The sequence below is a fragment of the Parambassis ranga genome, chromosome 7 (assembly GCF_900634625.1).
Source record: "Parambassis ranga chromosome 7, fParRan2.1, whole genome shotgun sequence".
Taxonomy (NCBI): domain Eukaryota; kingdom Metazoa; phylum Chordata; class Actinopteri; family Ambassidae; genus Parambassis; species Parambassis ranga.
In genome coordinates, this window is record NC_041028.1 from 2830883 (window position 1) to 2856138 (window position 25256).

Consider the following 25256-nt stretch of genomic DNA (forward strand, 5'->3'; position numbering starts at 1 on the left):
CAAACCGACTATTATGTATCCACTTCAAATGTAACTTTGTAACAATTGTGTGCAGTGAAACTGAAAATTTAATGTATTTTATTGTGTCAGCCATGTAGTGTAGTCGAACAAGACTGCACGGCGATTCAAATCCCAAACAATCCATGAACCAATAACACACACCGCAATGCATTTTATTCACCACTACATGTCCTACTCGAGCACTGTGTCATTGAAGCCTCGAGTAATGAACCTTTTTCTTGAATCAGGTGTCGAAGCTTCAACAAAGCCTCGAAAACCAATCACTATCCAACATCTGCTGGAGGAGGCTTCTGTTGTGACGTTTTCTTTCTTGCTGTGGAGTCCGTGATTAAAGATCAGGAGGCAGCTTCTCCAGTCGGAGTCCATTCCATTGATAAGAGAAAACATTAAGTTACCTGGCAACAACCACCGCTCCACGCCGCTCCAGGAAGGTGCTGCTCCGCATCATTTACCTGAACACCACTGCCTTCCGCCATTACTGTTGTTGTGGGCTCACAGGTGCGCGCTTGCGGGTGATGGTGAGAGTAGTCGCACACAAAAATGCGTCATCATGACGAGGCATTAATCGCCGTAATCGATAAGTGGCAAATATTAATCGGTGACAGTTTTTCTGACGATTAATTGCACACGATACGATTTTGCACAAGCCTATGATAAACACACGAAAAATGGCAGAAGAAGCCACCACCTGCTGCTCCCTTCAGCCTCAGCAGTGGAACACTGCCGCCCCCCAGTGGTTGTATCTAACACAACCTTCATGTGGACTCAGCCCGTCCAAAACATGAATGAAGGATTTATTCCAGCCAATCAGAGACCAGCAGCCAGGTTCCTTCCAAAGCTCTGAGCTTGAAAAACCTTCGGACATGAGCTGCTGAGCGCGTGTCCGTGTGACGGTGAAACAGGTCACAGACACAGACAGGAAGTGAACTTCAGTTTATTTCACGGAGCGATGACGTCTGGTGCAGAACACAGCAAACACACGCAGAAACTGTGAGAACATCAAACAGGAAGCACGGGAAACCTTCACAATAAAAGCTTCCGGTGTCTTTGGGATCATTCTCTAGTTACATGAACTTTTGTTTTGAGGCACTTTAGTGTTTTAAAAATACATAAAATCCATAAATATGTAAAAACATCAAAACAAACAGGATTCCAACATCTGGAGGTTAGGTTTGAAATGTTTGGAGGTCTTCAGTGAACATGTTATCATGCGGTTCACAGACTGAACATCATGACAGAATCAAGTCATCACGTCTGACACATGAGCACAGAAGAGATTCAGAGAGAAACAAACAAAAATACAAACGTCCGCTGATAAATGTCAGAACTGTAAAAATGCGGAAATGTGCTTTAATTCTGAAAGTTTCCTCCATGCTATAAAGTAATAAATCAGAATGAAGTTATGAGTCTGTTGTAACTAATCTAATCTAATCTCAACAGACTGATTTGTTTTGTATCAATAATCTCTGCTGACATATTGAGTATTGATCATGAGCATCATGATCATAGAGACTGTGACCGACCTCATCCAACCAGGCTCAGCTTCCCTTCTCTTTACTGGAACACCTGAAGCACAGACAGAGGAGGAGGAGAAGGGAAGGAGGAGGAAGAGGAGGAAGAGGAGGAGAAAGAGCAGGAGGAAGAGGAGGAGGAGGAGGAGAAGAAAGAGGAGGAGGAGGAGGAAGAGCAGGAGGAAGAGGAGGAGGAGGAGAAGGAAGAGGAGGAGGAGGAAGAGCAGGAGGAGGAGGAGGAGGAAGAGGAGGAGGAAGGGAAGGAGGAGGAAGAGGAGAAGAAGAGCAGGAGGACGAGGAGGAGGAGAAAGAGCAGGAGGAAGAGGAGGAGAAGGAGAAAGAGCAGGAGGAGGAGGAGAAGGGAAAGGAGGAAGAGCAGGAGGAGGAGGAAGAGGAGGAGGAAGAGCAGGAGGAAGAGGAGGAGAAGGAGGAAGAGCAGGAGGAGGGGGAGAAGGGAAAGGAGGAAGAGCAGGAGGAGGAGGAAGAGGAGGAGGAAGAGGAGAAGAAGAGCAGGAGGAAGAGAAGGAGGAGAAAGAGCAGGAGGAAGAGGAGGAGAAGGAGAAAGAGCAGGAGGAGGAGGAGAAGGGAAAGGAGGAAGAGCAGGAGGAGGAGGAAGAGGAGGAGGAGAAAGAGCAGGAGGAAGAGGAGGAGAAAGAGCAGGAGGAAGAGGAGGAGAAGGAGGAAGAGCAGTAGGAGGAAGAGGACAAGGAGAATAAACTGTTAAACACGATCATGTAATCCAATGATCTGACCAGCAGGTGGAGCCACTGTTGACTGTGAGGAGTTGATCAGCTGACGCCTGTGGTTTGATCAGTTAAATATGTAATGATCAGTTTGTTCAGAGAACTTTCTGCAGTCACTATGTTTTAAATATGTATCAGTTCATATATCTTCAGATGAAGACCGGCAGTGATCAATACCTCAGTGATCTCAACACATCTTCAATAAATCTGTGGTGTTATAATTAGTAATTAGTTTCATATCATTTATATAAAACTATAAAAACATTTTTTAGTGAAGAATACTTTGAAATGTGAAATATCAAATATTTCATCTTAAACTTTAAATGTTTGTTTGTCACATTTTATTTATTGACATAAAAACATTTATGAAAGTTTAAATCTAAAGTTTTCAAACATATTCTTATAAAATATGAGCCTGAGAATCAGGTTTCTGCCTCTGAAGGCGTCTCAGTCTCAGGACGCTCGTTTACCGCTGAGGCTACAAATCAAGACAAAGCCAGAGTCTGAGTCCACGTCTGTGTTTATAGAAAACTTTACCAAAAGAAGTATTTACAGAGTCGTCCATACAAATCAACATCCAGTGCAAACCAGTGGAGCAGAGGCCCATCGGACCGTCCAATCAGAGCCCGCACCAACAGGAAGAGGAAGACAAACGCACGCTCGGCTTCAAACCGCCGCCAGGTGGCGCCTAAACCACGTCCACTGAAAACGGCTCAGACCTCCAGAGACGCTGTGAGCAGGCGGAGGCTCCTGCTTCAGGTTTCTGTGTGTCTGTGGCGCCCTCCTGTGGCCACACAGGTCATCACACAGTAAAAGGTTTCATATCCATCAAATATATATTAAATACATTTTCTTATGTCTCAGTACCGACAGCTTTGTTACTGTGAATTAACCGCTTTAAAAATAACAACATGAATTATCTTTAAATATGTTGAATAAAATCTGAGTGAAAATTAAGTCTTCATGTAGAAACTGACCCCCTGAACCGATCCACTGGTGACTGACTGACTGGCTGATTGATTGATATTTCTGGCTGCAGTCTGAAGCTTCCTGCAGAGTTTTGTCTTCATCTTCAAATAAAGCAACAAATCAGCGAACAGAGCGTCACAACATGTGGGCTCACGTCCTGCTGCTGTCTCCGCCTCCAAGTCCACTAATAAACCTCCGAGTGTTTGGGTCATGTTTAGCTCAGTTAGCTCCTGTCGCTAACTTCCTGTTACTCTTCTGTGTTTTGCAGGAATCTTTTGGTTGCTCAGACTCTTTGCTGACCAGCGCCTCCTGCAGGTGAACGCCTCCCTCTCAAAGTGAGACAGAAACAGGAAGCAGCTCCGACAGAGAAACATTCAGGACGCCTCCCTTAAGGAGTCGAGCGGCGCCACGGAAACAAAGAGCAGGATTATGATTGGTTCAATTAAAAGGTGCTCCAATCAATGAGCACATTCTCATGTCCCTCAGAACAAAGAGCTACGCTAACTGTACAGCGCTAACTGTACAGCGCTGTATGGCTTCTGTACAGATGAGAAGAAAAGGCACCGAACACAAACCGTCACAGAGCGACCACAGCGCGGCGAGCGCACCTCATGTTTTCACCCTGCAGCCGCAGACCAATCAGCAGGCTGCTGCAGCAGCATTCCAGACAGACCCACCACCAGGGGGAGCTCAAGCTTTTTGTGGTGTATAATTTCAGGTGATTTATTTAAAGATGGAGGCTCAGTGTTTCCATGGAAACCGACCTGTCCTCCTGTTAATTGTTTGGCGGCTGCAGAGTGAAAACAGGCAGGTCAAAGGTCAGATCCTCCTCCACTACAATAACCAATAAATGATCAATAATCAGTAGAAGGCGACTCTTTATGCAGTCAGTAATAGTTTAAGGCAGAAAGGGCGACACAGATGTGGCTCCTCCTCCTCCTTCTCCTCCTCCTGCTGCTCCTGTGAGGTGTGAGGTGGACGCAGAGGAAGGAGGCGTGGCGGCTCCCTGAGCTCTGAGGAGGACAGAGGAGAAGTTAGTGTTCAGGAGGAGAGGTTAAAGCAGTCAGTTCCACCTCCTCTTCCAGAGAGGAGGAGCAAGTTCAGTTACAGAGGGAGGGGTGAGGAGCAGCACCCCATTGACTCCTCCTGTTCTGTCACAGGAAGGAGGAGGAGACAGGAAGAGAGGCAGAGACAAAAAGACGTTTCAGAAGCTCCTCCTGTTCTCCTCTGTCCAGAGTCTGCAGGTTTTAGAGGAGTCTGAGCCCAGAGGGAGGTTAGGAGGAGGTGGGAGAGAAGGAGGAGGTGAAGCTGCTGGGAAAAGGTCAAAGTGAGCTGAGACAGAAAGGAGGTCGTAAAACGTGAGGAGGAGAGGAGGAGGTGCCACTATTTCCAGCAGAGGTTAGAGGGGAGAGGGTGAAGCAGGAGGCGAGGAGGAGGAGAGACCTTCACCGAGAGCAGGCGAGCGAGCAGCAGCAAATGAACGACGCCCACTTTGACCTCTGACCCCACTGAGCGCAGACAGGAAGTGAGCACCAGGACACGCCGGGGGGAAGAGAGAGAGAGAAAGAAAGAGAGCGAGAGAGAGATCACTTCACCAGCACTGACTTTGGCAGAAACGCCTCCATCTTGGCGCCTCTGTCCGGCAACGCTGAGGAAGACGAGGACGAGCTCGGAGACGAAGACCCGCCGGCTGGTTTGGGGAGACTGTACATGTAGACGGCGCCGATAACGAGCCCCGCTCCGGCTGTGAAGAGCAGGTCCACGTGGAATCCGAACAGGTAGATGGACGTTACAGTGGAGACGATGATGGAGAAGGAGGTGGCGAAGCCCTTCAGGATGTTGTCGGCGTACTTCACCACCACGGCGACCAGCAGCCCGCCGAACGCCTGGTTGAAGATGACGCACCACACCATGCTCGTGTAGCCAAACAGGAAGCCGTGCTCAGCCACGGAGGCGCCGTCGTTCCACCACAGTCCCAGCATGCCGAGCACCATGCCGAAGATCCCCAGCTGTACGTTCCTCACCCAGACGGAGGCGGAGCTCCCCTTCAGGATCTTCTCAAAGTAAACGCCGGCAAAGCCCGACGACAGGCAGCTGATCACCACGGCAACCAGGCCCACCATGTAGTTCTGATTCGAGCCGTCGGCCACCGACTTCTCCTTGTTCCCCTCCTGCTGCACCTGCAGGGAGACAACCAGCCAGTCAGAGGCCGCTCCTGCCAGTGAGTCACCGTGACATCATCCAGGGGAAGGTTACCTGAACGATGGCGACTCCGGCGAACAGCAGCAGCAGAGACACCCACTGCACCCTGGACAGAGACTTCCTGAGCATCAGCACGCTGAACAGGGCGGTGGTCAGGATCTTCAGCTGGTAGGTCACCTGAGGGCGAGAGGAGCCGTCACATCCTCACATCAAACCTCCAACAGGGACGTCCCTGCTGGTCACATGTCAGCCACTTCCTGGTTGTTCTGACCAATAGTTTGTTCAGAAATCTTGTCTCTAATTTCACACACAATGCATTCAAGGACTGCGGGTTTCATTTAAAAATCATTTGGCTTTGATTCGGCCCACATGATGCATCGTTTGGAGTTAACCCTTAAATAAAGAAGCGCCATCAGGCTGACCTGGAAGGTGGCGGCTGGCAGGTTGGAGATGGCCACGTACTGCAGGTTGTTCTGCAGGGTGTAGATGAGGGAGGGGACTGCCAGCTTCAGGGTGTCTTTGTACTGAAACACAATGGAGTCCACCAGGAAGTAGACCGTCTCCTTCACGCTGCCTGCAGACACACACACAGACAGCGGGTCATCAAGCACCAACAAAAATTGATCAGGATGTTGACACACAAACCACCTGCTGTGTGTGTGTCTGTGAGTGTGTGTCTGTGAGTGTGTGAGTGTGTGTCTCTGTGTGAGAGTGTGTGTGTCTGTCAGTGTGTGTGTGAGTGTCTGTGAGTGTGTGTGTGAGAGTGTGTGTGTCTGTGAGTGTGTGTGTGTGTGTGTGTCTGTGAGTGTGTGTGAGTGTGTGTATGAGTGTGTGAGTGTGAGAGTGTGTGTGTGTGAGTGTGTGTGTGTGCGTGTGTGTGTCTGTGAGTGAGTGTGTGAGAGTGTGTGTGTGTGTGAGTGCATGTGTCTGTGAGTGTGTATGTGTGAGCGCGCGTGTGTGAGTGTGTATGTGAGAGTGTGTGTGTGTGTGTGTGTGTGTGTGTGTGAGTGTGTCTGTGTGTGTGTGAGAGCATGTGTGTGTGTGTCTGTGAGTGTGTGTGTGTGTGAGTGTGTGTGTGTCTGTGTGGGTGTAGCCATTGTGTGAACAGGTGTTATTGTCTCGGGGGTGTGGTCTGAGCTCAGTGTGGTATTCAGACATCACTATAATAAGTCGACACACTGAGCAGTGAGTCACTCGGGGCACCGCCCAGCAGACGTCCTGTTGGTCATGTGACATGTCTGACTGGTTACACCTCTGCTCCGAGTCCTGCACTTACATCTCTTCTGCAGCAGGATGATGAGCAGACATGTCAGCACCTTCAGGACCTCCGCCATGACGACCGCCGACGTGGTGAAGAAGCGGTCGCCTGGCAACGTGCGGACATATCGGATGCTGAGGATGAGCGATGCGTTCTGGACCACCAGGACCGCCAGGCTGATGTACTTCAACCTCTTGTTGGCTGTGAACAAGCATTAACAACACACACAGACACACACACAGTATCAGTAATGACTCCAACGACAGTAACTACAGGGGCTCCGGAGGCGCGTCTGTCTCCCTGGGATCTAGCTCTCAGGTCCCAGGTCCCAGGGGCCCCTCCTGTGTGGACCCAGCCCTGCAGCTTCTGAGTCAGGGTTCCTACACCTCTTCCAGAGTCAAATTCAAGCAATTCTAAGGAGCATTTTCCAGCACCTAACAGCAATGCTGTAACAGGGAGTTCAGAGCTTTGTTGTCTTCCTGCTCTCTGCTGGACCATCATCTATTCTATTGGTCCCAGTGGTATTAAAATACATTCAACATTTGGTTCTTGGGGTCAGGAACCCTAACCCTAGGTTTGACCCTGACCCCAAACCTCCAGCTGGCAACAGGTCTCCATTAAACAGTAGAATAAAAAACATCCTGTGTCTGGATATGAAAAAACTGTCATTTTACAAAACGCAAAAAAGGCCAGTACATAAATACAGTATATATATATATATATATATATATATATATATATATATATATATATATATATATATATATATATATATATATAAAATAAGAACTTGTTTTTGATTTTTGAACGTCAGCCTTTTAAGAAGAATCCAGAAACAGTAAAACACACACAGGCTCCGGGTGTTATTAAACTAAAACAGCCACAGAACTCAGGCCTTTCTCACAACAAAACATGAGTTCAGTATTTCCAGCATCTCCAGCAGCAGGAGCAGGAGCAGGAGCAGGAGGAGGAGCAGGAGCAGGAGCCCCGCTGAGCACACCTCCAGGCCCGGGAGCAGGAGGGGAGGGGGAGGAGTGTGTTGGAACAAGCCTGTGTGTGTTCTCCACCACAAACCTCCACGTCACCAGCCTCTCACACCTACACCTGGCTGTCACAGCTCGGCTCGGCTCGGCTCGGCTATCTGGTCTAAACCGCAGTTTGAACTGGTGAACTGTGGAGCTAGCTGCTGCACATTAGCCCGCTAGCTCGCAGCCGAGCAAACACTAACATCAAACACTAACATGGATCCAGGTTAGTTTAGTCACTGCTGGTCGACAGACGGGTCAACAGACGGGTCAACCTCTGTGTACCCACCGGCCCTCATCAGGGCTCCGCTGGGATACTTTAGCCGCTAGTTAGCTAGCTTCCACCGCGCTGTCCACAGACACGCAGGCAGTTTGTTTTCATATTAACCCTAAAGACACTAATGACATTTCAACGTGTTAATCTAAACACTCCGCAGCTGCTCACGGCGGCACAGTGACACTCACTCACCCGGGCTCAGAGCCGAGTGGGCCGGGACAGCTTGTCTCCGCTCCGGGTCCTCGGCTCTGGCTCCGTTCTTAGCCCACTCACCTTCACTCTGGCTCCGGCTGGCTCCCCTCTCCTCCTCCGTCTTGCTGTGGTTCCCCACGGCCATGCTGCGCCGCCAGGGCCGAGCCTTCACCCCGCTGACTGTGCGGCTAACGCTCCGCTAGCCTCCCAGCTACAGCCCCGCTGCGCGCACTGCTTTGGACCCACACGGAGCACCGAGCTCCGGCTGGCCGTCCGTGCTGGCGAGGGAGGGAGCGGCGGGTCCGAGGGGTCGATGGTGGGCGGGAGCTGAGGAGAAGAGAGGGGGGCTCCGGAGGAACCACCGGGACCATAAGGACGAGACTCACCGCGGAGGGTCTGAGGTGTCCAGGAAGTACTCAGAGACTTCACAGCTACAGAGATGGGACAAACACTGAAGCGTCACTCCGTGGGAGAAACCATGAACCGACGATTGAAAAACCGTAGATCAAACCGATTATTTATTAATATTGTTTATATACTATATATATATAAATGTTCGTCATATTAAATAACACCTTTACCTCCAGGTATATTTGACTAAATATATTAACATCTGTCAGTTTAAAAGATGTTCTTTAATCAGAGGAGTCTGTGAATACTCTGTCAGAGTGAGACCTCGCTCTTCTCTCCCTCTTTGATTCTGAAAAACAACCTCTTCCTTGTTCTGCTTCGGGTGGCGCATGGAGGGATCCTATTGGCTGCTGGGACGACTGTCACCTGTGTGTGTGTGTGTGTGTGTCCTCATCACTGTCAGATGCAGATGCAGTCACGATAGAAAACATCTTTGTTTAATGAAAACTCAGAAATTCACATTTTAAAAACTTCACAACGTGTTTGCAAAAATGCATGATAAAAATAAATATTTTTCAAAAACATCTGTAAATCTGAACAATAAAATCTCAGAATGTTTACATGTGTCACAGTAGTGACGAACGCTGAGGTCACTTTTACCCCACAGCTGGATCTTTTGTCTTTGATTCATAAATTCTTATTTAATGTAAATAAACAGAACCAAGTGACCAACCCACTTTATCAATACACAAGTATCTACAGTGACATCACTTCCTGTAAACTAAACCAGTGTGATGAGCCTGTGGCGGCACTTCGGGAGCCCGCAGGACGAGTCGGGCTGGTCAAACAGCACACACACGCTGAACCACAAACACACAACAATATATACACAGACTCCAAAAACCTGGAGACCTGAGACCAGAGACCAGGCCACTGCCCCCAAACAGGAAGCATCTGAACACAGCTGTGAAACACTCCTGAGGCTTCCGCTCCAGAACAAAGTCCAAAGGTCTGAGGAGAACCTCCACAGTCCTAGTTCTGACCCAGAGTTAGGGGGTCACAAGGACTGACTGGGCAGAGAGCTGTGCTCCCCCTGCAGGTCTCCCCTCTCCTCCTCCTCTCCTCCCTCCATCCACGGGTGAGATAGGATCTCCTCCAGCGTGGGGCGCTCCTCGGGACGGTAGGACAGGCACCAGCGGATCAGAGACTGGCACTCTGCGAGGAGACGGAGAGTGAGCACAGACACGAGACAGACTATACTGCGGCAGGGGCGGGGCTTCTGCTCACCTTTAGAGACCCGCCTGGTGAAAATGGGTGTGGCCTTGATGATCTCCTCGTCACGCACAAATGGGATGTCACCACAGACCATGTCAAAGAGGAGGACGCCCAGAGACCAGACGGTGAGGGAGACCGCCTCGTAGGACTGAGACAGGATCCACTCAGGAGGACTGTAGACCCGGGTGCCTGAGCAGGAGCAGAGGCCGTGTCATCTCCACTGATCAATAAAGTTTTCAAGTGACAATCAGCAGACCCTGGTCTGAGGTTTTACCTTCGAACTCGCTGTACGCCGTCTCTTTGAGCAGCGCTCCGGACCCAAAGTCTATAATCTTGACGTCCAACGTCCTTGTGTCAACCACGATGTTCTCGTCTTTGATGTCCCGGTGTACGACGCCATGAGCGTGAATGAAGCGCAGCGCCTCCACGATCTGACGGAAAAGTCTGAGGAGAAAGCAGAGAGACCGTCTGAGCACACAGGGAGTGCAGCGTGGAGCGCGGCGAGGGGTGCGGCACGCAGCCGGTGGGTACCTGAGGGCCAGGCGTTCTGGCATCGCTCCTCCCTCTGTGATGAAGTCGAACAGATCCTGGCACTGCGGCGGCCTCTCAAGCACCAGCAGGAAGCCCCGCCCCTCCACTTCAAACCAGTCCAGCATCTGCACAACACCAGCATGACCTCCGACCTCTGACAGCCGCTGCAGCAGAGCGATCTCCATGGGAACGCAGTCAACCTCGCCTGGCTGAGAGAGAGGAATCACTGATTACTTTTTCAATCTGACGGTGGATTGTTTTTTTTTTTTACTGATTTCCTGTCAATCAATTCTGATCAGAGGCTCCTGAAGTTTACAGGTAGCTATGAGTCACATGTTTGTCTGTGTGTGGTGGTGGTGGTGGGGGGGCGGTCCCCGGTATAACCGATCAATCAGAAAGACCAATGGAGGGAAAATCCCACTGTGACATCACAGGTTTCCACAGGGGCAGCCCCCGCCCACCGACCACTGCAGTTCAGCGAGCGTCCAGCAGAGGGCGGAGCTGCGCTGAACAGCAGCTGGCAGAGTAATAAGCACTCACCAGTCGGGCCCACCGCTGGACTCTGTCCCTGGAAATCTGTTTGATGGCAACCTGCAGGGACCAAAAGCAGGTGGTCAGTGTGTGAGGCGGCAGCAGAAAGACAGACAGACAGACAGGCAGGATGAACACAGGCTGACTGACCTGCAGGCCGTCTGACCGTCTCTGGCCTGAGAACACTGAACCGAAGCCGCCGCTGCCGAGCAGAGGACCACAGCTGTACTGTGAGCAGAACGGCTCCTTCACTGAGGAACACACACACACACACAGGTCAGTGTTTCTTCCCGTTAGCCTTTGCTTACTTTAGCTCCAGACAGATTTTAACTGGACACCTTAACGCAGGTGACGTGATTCAGTCCTAACAGTTTTTTAAATAAAGTTATTATTATTATTATTTTAACTTCTGTACACACGAAGTGACGTCAGACCGAACGGTAACATGTTCTACAGGTCTTTCAGTTATACCCTTTGATGTCCAGTGCGTGAACTCTCGGTAACCATGGTTACAGCTAATGGCAGCTAACTGCTCTACCGGCAGGTTCCTCACCGTGTTTCCCTCTGACCTCCTCCTCCTCCTCCACGCGGAGCTCCACGGAGCGTTTGTCCAACATCTTCTGGAAGTTTTCGGTCAGTTGAGGCACGTTAAATCCATCCTGCGCGCGGTAGAACTTCACCTCGGCTGGTTTTAACGGGTTAAACAGGTGCACTCTGCCGTCTCCCTCCGTGGGTTTCCCGCTTTTAAACCTGGAGAAGTTCGGTTCCGCCGTGAACGTCCGGTTCAGAGTGGAGTCAGTCTGAGCGCCTTCTGCCCGCCTCATTGTTTTCCTCCGCTTTTAAACCGCCTCTCCGTGACCACGCCCACTCCGACGTCACCGCCCAATCAGCGCCGAGGCGTGCGGCTCAATGTTTTGAATCATAAGCCAATCAGATTCAAGCTCCCTTTGATGACACGAATATTCAAATCAAGTCACAGAGCGACAGTCCCCCCCCCTCCCCCACACACACCTCGCGCCTCGCGGCTTCCTGTCAGTGTGAGTGCAGCTTCCTGTTCCCGGCACAATAAAGATGTCAGCCACACATGAAGGTTGAAATAAAGCATGAGACTCACTGCTCCTCTCAGTCAGCTAACAGTGGCTAACAGCCAGGCTAGCTCTTTTATTGACGCTGCATGTGGCTGCTAGCTGTGTAGCATAAGAATGCTAACTTAACTCAGATACAGAGACGTTTGCTGGCTCACGTTGGAGGCAGGTGTCTGTCATAATGTTACTGTGGCTCATTACTGCATGTAGTGGTTCATTGTGGTATTACACAGTTAGCTGTTAGCATGCTAACATGTATCTGCTGCCTTCAGGTTCATCTCCACCTGGAGGCAGCAGCTGGCTGACACAGATCTGGATTAAACCGAGCTGAGTTCTACAGTTACAACAGTTTTCCTGCTTTGGTCTGGGAATTAAAAGCTTCATCAGCAGCTGGACAGATGTTTATGTCTCCGTGTGTTTAATCTGCAGATTTGTATCCAGAGAACTGTGTACGCAGGACGTCCTGCTGATGAAGACGAGAGGTGAGGGTGGAGCAAAGCATTCAGACGCTTTTCAGAAACATTTTCCTCTTTTATTCCAAGAAAAAAAGTTTTTTCATCCCAAACGAGAAAATAAAATAAAACAAACTTATATTATTAATAATAACAACAATAATCAATCATTAAGAGGATAAGTATGACAATTCTCTATTTTTCTCTCCTTTTTATTTGTCGCTTTTTCTCTATGATGATATTGGTCGTGGTCAATTAAACATGCAGCTAAATAAGTCCGATGATGATGATGATGATGGAGGTGATGAAGGAGGAGGGGGAGGAAGAGGAGAAAGACAACGGGGGAGGGGTTCCAGGCTGTGAAGCTGGAGGCTTTTTCAGATCATGATGGAAAATAAAGGCGTCTGCACAGAATGGTTCGGCTGTGTGTGAGCTGGAACAGCAGGAGCTTTAAAACGTTTGTACATGATCCGTTTGCTCACCTAAGAGCAGAAACATGAACCTAATGGTGAGGCTGAGCACTGCAGGTTGTTAGCATGTTGGCTAGCTGTATAACAGGTTTTGGAGTTATAGCTTGCTCTCTAAGCAGCATGCTAACTTTGTCTATGCTTGGCTTAAAAATCTGATCTGCAGACGTTAAAATTTTGATTTGCCACACACGACGGCTGTCCATGGGGGCGCTGTGAAGGTGCAGAATGAGCAGGAAATGACTTTGCTACCAGCTAGCTTGAAACACGACACTTCGGGCGCTGCAGACTAAGTTAAATCATGCTAACGTAGCCTGTAGGACACAGTAACTTCAGTTTGGGCCAGCATAACGGCTGCTGGTGGATGCTAACGTGAGTGGGAAAAATCAATTCTATTTGCAGTTAAGCTAACTGTTAATGTAGCATGTTAGCTATGTCTGAACTTTAAATATTGTAAGACTTTAGATCAAAGCTCGCTCATTAAAGAGCATGCTAACATAGCCTCCAGGACATCCACAGTAGACCATCTCAGTTCTTATTAGCATTCTTCATTTACACAAATGGCTGCGTTAGCTGCAAAGCTAACAGCCTGGAATAACCGATTCAAAGCTGCCCAGATTATAAATTACATCTGATCCTGAATCAGCATTAAGACCGTAACCAGGAAGTGGAAACAGAGGGCGGAGTTATGGGAGGAGGGACCGACAGAGCTGGGGGAAGAGAGAGAGAGAGAGAGAGAGAGAGAGAGAGAGAGAGAGAGAGAGCCAATGAAACAGACGGTGCTCATCTTTGTGTCATTTCTTCGCTGGTTGATCCTTCTGTGGGTCAGAGGTGAGGTGGGGTGAGGGTCAGGCTGCTGGGGGGGGGGGGGGTCAAAGGTCATAGTTGAGTGTGTGTTGTGTAGCCAGGTATCAGCTGCTGTCGGGGGACGGCTCTCTCTCTCGGTGCATGGCGGCACTCTGATGTTTCATGCTGTCCAGATACTCCTGCTGAGACACAGCCAGCACCGATGCCAGGATCTCATCGTCCTCCCAGTCCGTCAGACCTGAGACACACACAGCTTTAACTGTCACATTGAGGCAGCCCCCCCACCCCCACGCCCCGGCTGTGTGGAGACCATTGTATATTTTTTTTAACTTTGGAGTCTCTGTCTGCAGCATCCAGGAGTGGAGCTTATTTTGAAAAGCCAGAATGATGGACTGAGAGAGAACTCAGCTGTAAAGAGCCTGCAGAGTTCAGCACTGTCACTCTGTGTGTGAGAGTGTGTGTGTGTGTGTGTGTGTGTGTGTCTTACCAAACGCTGTGGGTGACATCTCCTGCATGATGGCTCTGTACTCCAAATGATGACGACTCTGATTACTGGGACCTGCACAGACAAATGACACAGTCAGAAGAAAGTGTGTGTGTCTGTGTGAGTGTGTGTGTCTGTGTGAGTGTGTGTGTGTGGCTGTGGCTGTGTCTGTGTGTCTGTATGAGTGTGTGAGTGTGTGTGTCTGTGTGAGTGTGTGTGTGTGTGTGTGTCTGTATGAGTGTCTACCTGTGTATGTGTGTGAGTGTGTGTCTATGTGTCTGTCTGTGTGTGTGTGTGTGTGTGTCTGTGTGCGTGTGTGGCTGTGTGTGTGTGTCACAGTGTGCGTCACCTGGCGCGCAGGGGGAGGGCGGTTTACTCAGGATGAGGGCGGCTCCAGCAGGGGAGGGAGGCTTGTTGTGGGTCGAGGGGGCAGTTGTGAGGTCTGAGTGGGAGGGGTCGGAGTCCCGTTGTCGTGGCGACCGTGCACTCCAGTCGTCAAGGCCGCTGGACGCAGCTGCTGTCGCCGAGCTGCAGGTGGCACTGGCCTTGCGGGGCTGAAGGAAATGAGGTGTTGTGGGTGATATTCGTCACGTGTGTTTGTGTGTCGGTGGTTTGTGCGCTCGCCTCACCTGCCGGGCCTGCTTCTCCTGGTCCTGCAGCCACTGCAGGTACGACTCTCGGGCCACCTGCTCCTCGATGGCCTCGTTGGTGGCCTCCCAGTCTGTCGCTCGCTTCTTGTCCTCCAGCATCTGCTGCTCGATCCACGACTCCTCTGAGGTTTTAATGGCTGACTTCATCAGAGACTGGTCTGCATACTGAGAGGAGGATACCCGTCAGTACACAGAGACAGAGAGACACACACAGAGACACACACAGAGAGAGCGACAGAGAGACACACACAGAGAGACAGAGAGACACACAGAGGAGGAGACCCGTCAGTACACAGAGACAGAGAGACACACAGAGACAGAGAGACACAGAGAGACAGAGACACACAGAGAGACACACACAGAGACAGGGAGACAGGGTCTGTCAGTACACGACAGAGAGACACACAGAGACAGAGAGACACAGAGAGACATACACAGAGACACAGACACACACACAGACACACACTTACCCCGGGTTTGAAGGCGGGCAGGCCCAGGCCGACCCCGATGGTGGCCTTGTTGGGGTTGACCACAGAGTTGTAGTGGATGTTGCGGTGGTAGCTGACTCTGATTGGCTCGTCGTGGTTCTGGTGGATGCCGTGGAACGTGTTGATTGGCTCTGCAGACAAAGGAGGCTTGGGTTAGAGCGGTGTGGTTGGCTGATGCGGCGGCCGCCCTGACACTGACCTGTGCTGTACTGGTACACCTCCACCGGCCTGTTGTACATCTCGGCCATGGCCTGCATTTCGATGTGGTTGCCATGGCAATTGTTTTTCCGCTTCCTGTTGATGTACGTGGTGAAGTCTTCTGTCACATAGTTGGAGAAATAGTCGGCGTTCTTCATCTGAGGGTTCAAACACAACGTTAACAGCACGGGAGGGGGGGGGGGGGGGCACCAGATCACTGATCAATACTTCCAGCTCAGAGACACTCACCAGGTAATCCATACAGTGTTTCCGGACCACTTCATGCATGTCCTGATCGCCATACACCTGATCAGCTGAGACACACACAGATCAATACATAAGTTATAGCCATCAACCACACTCTGCTTCAAAGTGATGTAGCTACTGTCACATGATCAGTCGGTGTGTGTTCGCTGCACCATGAAGTCCTGCTGCTCTGACACATAAAGGGTTAAATATATATATATATATATATATATATATATATATATATAGAGAGAGAGAGAGAGAGAGAGAGAGAGCGGTGTGGTTGGCTGATGGACTTACATACAATATGTATGTAAGTCCACACACACACACAGACACACACACAGACACACACATACACCCTGCCTCTGAAGGTAGCAGTATGTAAATGAGTCTCACTTTGGTTCAATTTCCAGCAAGTCACATGATCTGTCACCGCAGCGATTCTCAGAACCCCCCCTCACAACTTCCTATTTCTCATCAGCGGTGTGTGTGTGTGTGTGTGTGTGTGTGCAGAGTGTAACACACACTCAAAACAAAACTAACACTCATGGCTGAGCAGCAGCAGGTGTGTGTCAGAAAAACACGTAAAGAAACTCCCAACGCCAACTACACAGAGCAGGCCGTGTGTGTGTGTGTGTGTGTGTGTGTGTGTGTGTGTGTGTGTGTGTTCCACAGATTTTCCTGCAGCAGCAACAACAGGTGAGTCAGAAAGTCAGAGAGGGAAACTCCCTCGGAGTGACAGCAAAGACACAAAACACCAGGGACAAGGAGAGGACACAAGGAGAGGAGGAGACAAGGAGAGGACACCAGGAGAGGAGACACCAGGAGAGGACTCCAGGAGAGGAGGACACAAGGAGAGGACTCCAGGAGAGGAGGACACAAGGAGAGGACACAAGGAGAGGAGGACACAAGGAGAGGACACAAGGAGAGGAGGAGACAAGGAGAGGACACCAGGAGGAGGAAACAAGGAGAGGACACCAGGAGGAGGAAACAAGGAGAGGAGGACACAAGGAGAGGACACAGGTGTCACAAATGTTTTAATTGGTCAGCGTGGACAATATTCTCAGAAAGGGGTGGGGCCTGACAAAGGAGTCCATCACTACAGCACTAACGTTGATGAAGGTTTTATCTGAAGCTCACAGTCAGACCACACCCTGACAGAGCAAAGCATTCTGGGAAGTGCAGTTCACTGCAGGAAGCGAACACGTCTGTCCTCCTTCTGAGGAACCTTATCATCAAGTCAGACCTCTAATGAATCCGACCACGCCAAGAGTAGGGAAACTACACACCACCCACACACTGACACAGACACACACACATACATACAGACACAGACGCACACACTGAGACACACACAAAGAGACATGAAAGCTGCGTGAGAGAAATCAAGTTTAGGAGGGACTGATGCAAAAGTTTGAACATGCAGCCACCATACTGTCTGTGTGTGTGTGGTCAGTCCTCAGTGACCGGGCACTCTGACTGGTTTATAACAGGTCAAACATTGTGTTGTTGACAGCCCGGTCAGCTGTTTGTGGTTGTAAAGGAGGAAATCTTTATGCTGCTGTTTCTGCAGCTGATGATTGATCATCGACAAAATGTTCAAACCTTCATTCACTGACTCATTGTTGCAGAAACTGAGGTTTTAGATGATACCTGTGTGTGCTGTAGGTCAGCTGACTGTCAGAGATGATTGACATCTGATCCTGCTGCCGAGTGCTGCACACACACCAGACACACCTGCACACACTACCTCCCAGCACATTCATGAGGACACGCTCACACACGTCAGAGTGACACACATGTTGGTCATGTGACTGCTGCTCACATGTGACTCCATCGTGGCTTCCTGCTGGGTGCTGAGGAGGACAGGACTTTTTGCTAACTCTTTGTTTATAAACTCTTTTAGAATAAAAAAGTTTGATGAACTATAATTATTTAATCATGATGCATTCAAAGACCATCAGAAACCTTAAAGTCTAAATCCACATTAATACTGAGGGTCCTGCTTGCTTCCTCCTCTGCCATGTTTTATCGTTGTTATCAGGGCGCCGTGACATTTCCTCGGTGTGCCCACGCTCACTGTTTACTCTAAATCTGTGTCAGAGCAGATCAAAGCAGATCAGCCGCCATGACGCCGTCAGCATACACACAGCGCCATTTTATTTATGCTTCCTCACAGCCTTCAGCTTCTGTGTGTGAACTCTCCTCTGTATGGTTTGACTTCACGATGGAGGAACGGTCAGCTGACACCAGACCAGGTCCACTGAACACCTGCACACTGAGCCGAACCCTCAGGTGTTGTTGGAATGCAGTCAGGTGTGCGTCAGATGTTCAGCAGTGAAACAGCTGATGAAGAGAACGTCACTCAGACGTCTGCACCAACGTACACTCAGCAGGTCAGGACGGTTTTTATCTGCACAGCAGGAATGTGACCTGACACAGGCAGGCGCACCCAGGTACTCAGGTATCAGCAGCTCCACAACAACAACAAACTGTCAGCACTGGTCCAAGACGAGGACAGACAGACCGACAGGCTGAGAGGAGATACTGAGTAATCCCCCTACAGAGGCTCCCCAGGGGACACGCAAGGGTCCAGTGACCAGGCGGCTCACAGGTAGAACAACAAGCTGCTGTTTAAATCACACAAAAATGAACTCAAGAGAGAGACTGAGAGCGCACGTCTCCAAAACCCCAAACATCAGTGATGCCTCTCACACACACACACACACGAGCGAGTGTACACACAAGCACACACACCTGCCTACCTGAAACAGAAAGTGGACAAAGGTGTCAAAACACATCTTGCACTTCAAACACAGCTGTCTGTGTGTGTGTGTGTGTGTGTGTGTGTGTGTGGACACTTCACTGTGGGGGTGAGGTTTGGTTTCACAACTCAGAGTGCACACACACACACAGTGTGAGCAGGTGATTTCTGTGAAACTCTGTGCTGTAAATAAATGCCTCTGAGAACAAGTCTGTCCTCTGTCTGTCCACTCTGTCCACTGTCTGTCCTCTGTCTGTTCACTGTCTGCCCTCTGTCTGTCCACTCTGTCCTCTGTCTGTCCACTGTCTGTCCACTGTCTGTCCACACACACACACCTTCCCGTGGCTCTGTTCAGATAGCATTAGCATTATGTAAGGACCGCCTGTGTTTCATTTCTGACAGTGTCTTTGTCTGTTTCTGTGTCTGCTTCATGTTAAAGATGTCTGACGTGTGTGTGTGTGTGTGTGTGTGTGTGTGTCTGTGTGAGAACACCAGGAATACAGGTGTGTGTTTACATACACACACACAGAGGTCAGCGTGATGACATAACTGTAGCAACATAATGGAGCTCTGTGTGGCTGCCGGGAAAACACTCACCTTTCACACTGACCCATTTACACACACACACATAGAGGGCCTCAAAGCGCCCCCTGCTGTCTGTAAAGGCTCACCGCTGCAGGTTGAAACTGAAACAATCAATGTGAATAAGGTGCAGCTTTCTGAACTGAAATGTGTGTGTGTGTCTGTGTGTGTGTGTGTGTGTGTGTGTGTGTGTGTGTGTGTGTGTAAAAGGTTTGATGTTAGGATCAATCTGACAAAATGATTATAAAACAGAAGTCAAATGCAGTTGCATATTTTCCATCACTCTATCACGCAGATGAACACTGCCCCCTGCTGACGACCAGAGGAACTGCAGGGACACCTGAGGTGGGACCAGGTGTGTGTGTGTGTGTGTCACTCACCCACAGCTCTGAACAGACATGCCCCATCCTCCTTCATCTTCTTAATGACAAATCCTTTCTTCTCCCGCAGAGCTTTTTCAAACCAGTGCTCCTGCTGAACACACACACAGTCAGAAGGTTACTGAGCAGCACAGCATCACCGGTGAGTACATGTGTTTAAGAGCTTCAGCTGGACGGTTCATTCATCTGAACATTGACTTTGTTTGATTGATGAATCAAACATTCTATCCACACAGTCACTTCATAGAAACACTGAAAGTCCTCCGCCGTCCAAACGCAGCATCACAAACAGCTGCGTGTCTGAGCTGCGTGTTTCCATGGCTCCAGAATCAGGTCCATCAATACTTTCTGATCAGAACTGTATCAGGAGGAGCTCAAACAGAGCCAGCAGAACCAAACATGTCACACTGACAACACAGCAACACAACACAACTCAGCACTACACTGACAGACAGGAAGTCCACAACTTACACACACACACACATATACAGACACACACACACACACACATATACAGACACACACACACACATATATGTGTGTGTCTGTATATGTGTGTGTGTGTGTGTGTCTGTATATGTGTGTGTGCGTTTCTGTATATATACAGAAACGCACACACACATATACAGACACGCACATATACAAACACACACACATATACACAGACACACACAAACATATACAGACACACACATATACAGAAACGCACACACACATATACAGACACACACACATATACAGACACACACAAACACATACAAACACACACAAACATACAGACACACACACACACATATACAGACACACACACATACAGACACAGACACACACACATATACAGACACACACACACATACAGACATACACACACAAACACATATACAGACACACACATACAGAAACGCACACACACATACAGACACAGACACACACACACACATATACAGACACACACATATACAGAAACGCACACACACATATACAGACACACACAAACACATATACAAACACACACAAACATACAGACACACGCACACACATATACAGACACACACACATACAGACACAGACACACACACATATACAGACACACACACATACAGACATACACACACATATACAGACACACAAACACATATACAGACACACACACACATATGAATATTTATGTGTGTGTATATATACAGACACACACACACACACATATACAGACACACACACATACAGACACACACACATATACAGACACACATACAGACACACATACACAGACACACATACACAGACACACACACACACAGACACACACATATATACAGACACACACACATACACAGACACACACACATACACAGACACACACACATACACAGACACACACACATACACAGACACACACACATATATACAGACAGACAAAATCCTACACACAGAACCTGATGCAAGTTCAGTCGATGTGAATTTGTTCAGTGATGAAGGTCATGTAACTGATGCATAGAAGACAAGGAGGAAGAGGAGGAGCTGGAGGAAGAGGAGGGCTGAGGCTTCACTGTTCTTTTTTTGCAGATTCCTCCACAAAGCTGAGATGAGCAGAGGAGGTGTTGCCCTCTCAGACACACACACAGTGTCAGGTGGTGTCGGTCACTTGTGTGGTCGCACACACACACACTCTGCTTCCTACAATACCTCCTCATGTAACACACACACACTAAACATGTGTGTTTGGACAGGGCTCACACACACACAGACACACACACACAGACACACAGACACACACACACCTATGCCAAACTAACAATTCTGATTCTTGTGGATCCCTCTGGGACTGGATCTAAACAGAGACGCGACCCCATCAGAGTCTGATGGTCAATAATCTAACACCGTGTAATGTCCCCTCTGCTGGACCCCGTGACCTCTCTGCTTTAGGCTCAGGTGTCACAGGAACATCACGCTGGATATTCATTGACAGCAGCACGTCTCTGTGAAGAAAAACATCTGAGGAGCTGAACAGCCTGGGACTAAAAACGATGGAACGATGACTCCAGGTTGTGTTTCCTGGCAGACACTCTGACAGCAGGACCGGGGTGGGGGACGAGGGCTGAGCAGGTAAGTGTGACCCGGCTGCACAGCCCCTCTGAGGGGACAGCCTGCTGACGGACTGATGATTACACTTGCTCTGCTTGCTTCTCAAATGTGAGAATTTGATGATTTGACTGTATGAGTATTAAACAGTTAAAGTGTCTGCTCTGCGGCTGGTCCTCATTTGTTGTTTCATGTCAGGTCAGCTGTCAGGTAGCTGCAGCGTCAGTGCTGTTGCCATGGCGACCTGGAGGTCAATCTGTGCTCTTAAATTTAATAATTAAATAATTAATAATTTTCAACGAAAAGCTGAGGATTAAAATGTTCCGTCTGGTGTCGGTGTAAGTTCTCGTCCTTAATAACTGTGTTATTACACTCTAACAGCTACAGCAGCGTTAGCAGCACCGTTAGCATCCCAGCTAATCATAGCTATCGTTAGCTCCCTACCTGCTCCACGGTAGCCGGGTCCATGGACTGCAGCCGGGCGGCGTTCTCGTACTCGTCCTCGCTGTTGTTCCCGGCTCCTTCCTCCGTCTCCTGGCTGGACCCTACTCCTCCCGGTCCCGTCACCCCGGGCTGGCCTCCGCCAGCCAGAGCAGCCACCACCCCGCCGGAGCAGGTGCCTGCCTGCCGCCGCCTCTTGCTTAGCCCGGGCCCGGAGCAGCAGCTGCCGATGCCTCCGCCGCATCCGACGACGCCGGCCGACACGACGATGTCTCCGCGGGACCCGCCAACCATCCCGCCGCTGCTGTCCCGACCGTCGCCCGGCCCTACCGGGGACACGGAGCCGACGGGCGGCGGAGAGGCCTGCTGCGGCCGAGAGCTCGCCTCGATGCTCCGCCTGTCGTCCCTGGCGGAGGGCGGAGCAGACTGGTAGGACCACGGCGGAGGTGAAGCCCTCGGTCGAGCTCCGGCCCGGCCTGCGTGAGGGTGCGGGTGTTGGTGGGGGTCGGAGCCGCTCCGACGGTCGCTGTCATCGGCGTGGTCCGAGACGCCGACCCCGGCGCTGGGCTTCTTCTTCGGGAGAATCGTCATGGTGGAGTGTGTGTGTGAGGGAAGCAGGGAGGGGGTCAGAGGGTGACGAGTCCTCCCTTTCTCGATCAAATGTCTCGGTGTGTTCGCTCTCCGGCCCGGCCGTTCGGCTCTGATCACCGAGCTAAGGCTCCTAACGAACCGAAACGGGTCACAGAGGCGGCGGCTCGGCTTCTTTTCGACGGTTCCGTTGAACAAAAACAAAAAGCGTCTCCTCTTCCCGTTCTCTCCAGCGCGTCCACTCCACAAACATCAACACAGGCTGACGGGGGGCAGCGACGTCACTTCCTGGTTACGACGGCATGTTTTACGTCAGGCCGTCAATCAGAACTTTTATTTAGGTTGTTGGTTTTAAAAGAACAGAGCAGATAAAACATGTCGACTGTTGGACATATTTATTGATTCATTCATTGATCAATAAAGTTAAAGCCTTTAGTGCGTCATTTTGTTCCAATCATTGTGATTTATCAATATATGTGGTGTTTCCTAAACAGCTGTTACTGTCATCTTGTCTCTCTGGTTCAAGCTTCAAGCGTCTAACCCGCTGACGTCATTCATTTATAATTTCGATGACATTTTATTGATAACTACTGTCTCACTACAGAGTCCCGTTAACGTACAGTCCTGCAGGTGACGGAGAACAAAGAGCCGCCGCTGCTGCATCAGGCGCTCTCTGTGGCGCCATCGTGCGGACAAACAGAACCATTACAGCAGCGTGGTTCAGGTTCGGTGTCAGCTGTGACCTGCAGGGGGCGACACAGAGCGGCTGCTCCGACTCAGACCCCCACACGCATACAATACAGAACATACAGACCACAGTATGTAGCCTACAGAGCTGTGTGTCAGACAGACTGATCAGCAGCACCGGGGCTCCACAGGGACCTGCCACCTCCAGAAACTCTCTGATGACTCTGCAGTGGTTGGATGTATCACTGGTGGTGATGAGAGGGAGTACAGGTCCGTGGATGACTTTGTCACCTGGAGCGAGAGCAACCACCTACTGCTCAATGTGACAAAGACAAAGGAACTAGTGGTGGATCTGAGGAGGACAAAGGCTCCAGTGACCCCTACCAGCATCAAAGGGGTCAGAGTGGAGGTGGTGGAGGAGTACAAATACCTGGGAATGTACTTGGACCACAAACTGGACTGGTGCACGAACATGGACACTGTTTACAGGAAGGGCCAGAGTCGCCTCTACTCTCTGAGGCAGCTGAGGTCCTTCAACATCTGCAGGACGATGCTGAGGATGTCCTCTGAGTCTGTGGAGCCATCATGTATGCTGCTGTCTGCTGGGGCAGCAGTCTGAGGGTGAGGGACAGGACAGGAGCTACAGGAGCTCGTTCAGCAACAGACTCCGACTCCCATGATGCACCACTGAGAGACACAGGAAGTCATTCCTGCCTGTCTCCATCAAACTACTGAACTCTGAACTGTGACAGTCACTCAGACACTGCACATTCATACTGGTACATTCATGTCCTGCTCTTTACTGTGTAAAGGTTTTTATACAGCAGTAAATATGTGTCTTCTTCTTTAGACACAACTCAGGGATTTAAATGCTACCTAGTTATTTAGATATTTCACTTTATCTTTGATTCTATTTGTCTGTAACAAACAAGAATTTCCCCTCGGGGATAAATAAAGTGATTCTGTTTCTGATTCTGAAAACAATTAAAACGTTTATTTTTATTCGGATAACAAAATCCGTGTATAAGGAAAGGCTCAGTGTGCCGTGCCAGTGAGTGCTGTGCTCTGACGTGTCCTCACACTCTCCTCCTGAGTATCTGTGAGAACTTGTTGTGTATTCAGTGCTTCTGTCACTGCTGCTGCCAGGTGACCCATGGCTGGAACAGGCTCTGCAGGCGCACGTCTCCTCTTTGATTCTCCTCCACGCCCCATCACCAGAGCCTGTCAGAGAACTCCGACCTTTTTAATCAATCTCCTACAGCTGTGAGGTCCCGAAGGAGTCACTGTCACTTCCTGTCACCGCCACGTTGACCCGGAACCCCTCATCACCACCTGCACCACCTTGCTGTGCAAATACCCGACAGTGGATGGACTCCGCTGCCAGAGCCTGCAGCCTGGACAGCAACGACACGCTGGAGGTCAGACACCACCAGCTACCATCGTCTGAGGTCAGCTGACTGAGAGCTAACAGCAGCACTGATGCTAACAAAGGCTACAGAAAAAGTCTGTCTGTGTGTGTCTGTCTGTGTGTCTGTGTGTGTGTGTGTGTGTGTGTGTCTGTCTCTGTGTCTGTGTGTCTGTGTGTGTGTCTGTCTGTGTGTGTGTGTGTGTCTGTGTGTGTGTGTCTGTCTCTGTGTGTGTCTGTCTGTGTGTCTCTGTCTGTGTGTGTGTGTGTGTGTGTGTCTGTCTCTGTGTCTGTGTGTCTGTCTGTGTGTGTGTGTGTGTGTGTCTGTCTCTGTGTCTGTGTGTCTGTCTGTGTGTGTGTGTGTCTGTCTCTGTGTGTGTCTGTCTGTGTGTCTCTGTGTGTGTCTGTGTGTGTGTGTGTCTGTCTGTGTGTGTGTGTGTCTGTCTCAGTGTGTCTGTGTGTCTGTCTCTGTGTGTGTCTGTCTGTGTGTCTCTGTGTGTGTCTGTGTGTGTGTGTGTCTGTCTGTGTGTGTGTGTCTGTGTGTCTGTTTCTGAGCAGCTG

General features: G+C 49.9%; 3 protein-coding genes across 5 annotated transcripts; all 3 read right to left on the reverse strand.

Moving 5' to 3' along the window:
* Positions 1-939: 939 nt before the first annotated feature.
* Positions 940-8629, reverse strand: slc35a2 (solute carrier family 35 member 2). Of its 2 annotated transcripts, none has more exons than XM_028409673.1 (6): positions 8280-8629; positions 6723-6905; positions 5869-6020; positions 5501-5623; positions 4850-5424; positions 940-1587 (listed from the first exon to the last, which is right to left on the reverse strand). In XM_028409673.1, the coding sequence occupies exons 1-6, from the start codon at positions 8341-8343 to the stop codon at positions 1560-1562; spliced, it is 1125 nt and encodes a 374-aa protein (XP_028265474.1). In that variant the 5' UTR covers positions 8344-8629; the 3' UTR covers positions 940-1559. The 2 variants fall into 2 exon arrangements, with proteins under 2 accessions (XP_028265474.1, XP_028265472.1); XM_028409671.1 differs by lacking the exon at positions 940-1587 and adding an exon at positions 2778-4257.
* A 395-nt stretch (positions 8630-9024) lies between these two features.
* On the reverse strand, positions 9025-11709 carry pim2 (Pim-2 proto-oncogene, serine/threonine kinase). The gene is made up of 7 exons (XM_028409684.1): positions 11440-11709; positions 11037-11137; positions 10896-10946; positions 10356-10564; positions 10099-10268; positions 9837-10013; positions 9025-9764 (listed from the first exon to the last, which is right to left on the reverse strand). Exons 1-7 carry the CDS (start codon positions 11501-11503, stop codon positions 9607-9609), a joined length of 930 nt encoding a protein of 309 aa, XP_028265485.1. The 5' UTR covers positions 11504-11709; the 3' UTR covers positions 9025-9606.
* A 1978-nt stretch (positions 11710-13687) lies between these two features.
* Positions 13688-22885, reverse strand: otud5a (OTU deubiquitinase 5a). 2 transcript variants are annotated; one of them, XM_028409655.1, is made up of 9 exons: positions 22019-22885; positions 19493-19583; positions 15767-15831; positions 15519-15675; positions 15302-15450; positions 14811-14996; positions 14531-14735; positions 14185-14256; positions 13688-13935 (listed from the first exon to the last, which is right to left on the reverse strand). In XM_028409655.1, exons 1-9 carry the CDS (start codon positions 22604-22606, stop codon positions 13802-13804), a joined length of 1647 nt encoding a protein of 548 aa, XP_028265456.1. In that variant the 5' UTR covers positions 22607-22885; the 3' UTR covers positions 13688-13801. The 2 variants fall into 2 exon arrangements, with proteins under 2 accessions (XP_028265456.1, XP_028265455.1); XM_028409654.1 differs by having other exon boundaries at positions 19493-19586.
* Between the last annotated feature and the right edge of the window lie 2371 nt (positions 22886-25256).

Coding starts and splice junctions, on each gene's coding strand:
- pim2 (XM_028409684.1), bottom strand. CDS start 11,503: ATGTTGGACAAACGCTCCGTGGAGCTCCGCGTGGAGGAGGAGGAGGAG. Junction 10,565..10,895: donor TCCAGCGGTGGGCCCGACTG/GTGAGTGCTTAT, acceptor CCTCTCTCTCAG/CCAGGCGAGGTTGACTGCGT. Junction 9,765..9,836: donor CACCAGGCGGGTCTCTAAAG/GTGAGCAGAAGC, acceptor GTCTCCTCGCAG/AGTGCCAGTCTCTGATCCGC.
- otud5a (XM_028409654.1), bottom strand. CDS start 22,606: ATGACGATTCTCCCGAAGAAGAAGCCCAGCGCCGGGGTCGGCGTCTCG. Junction 19,587..22,018: donor ACCCGGCTACCGTGGAGCAG/GTAGGGAGCTAA, acceptor GTGTGTGTTCAG/CAGGAGCACTGGTTTGAAAA. Junction 15,832..19,492: donor ATGTCTGTTCAGAGCTGTGG/GTGAGTGACACA, acceptor TGTGTGTCTCAG/CTGATCAGGTGTATGGCGAT.
- slc35a2 (XM_028409671.1), bottom strand. CDS start 8,343: ATGGCCGTGGGGAACCACAGCAAGACGGAGGAGGAGAGGGGAGCCAGC. Junction 6,021..6,722: donor CATCCTGCTGCAGAAGAGAT/GTAAGTGCAGGA, acceptor GTGTGTCTGCAG/GCAGCGTGAAGGAGACGGTC. Junction 5,624..5,868: donor TGCCAGCCGCCACCTTCCAG/GTCAGCCTGATG, acceptor TCTCGCCCTCAG/GTGACCTACCAGCTGAAGAT.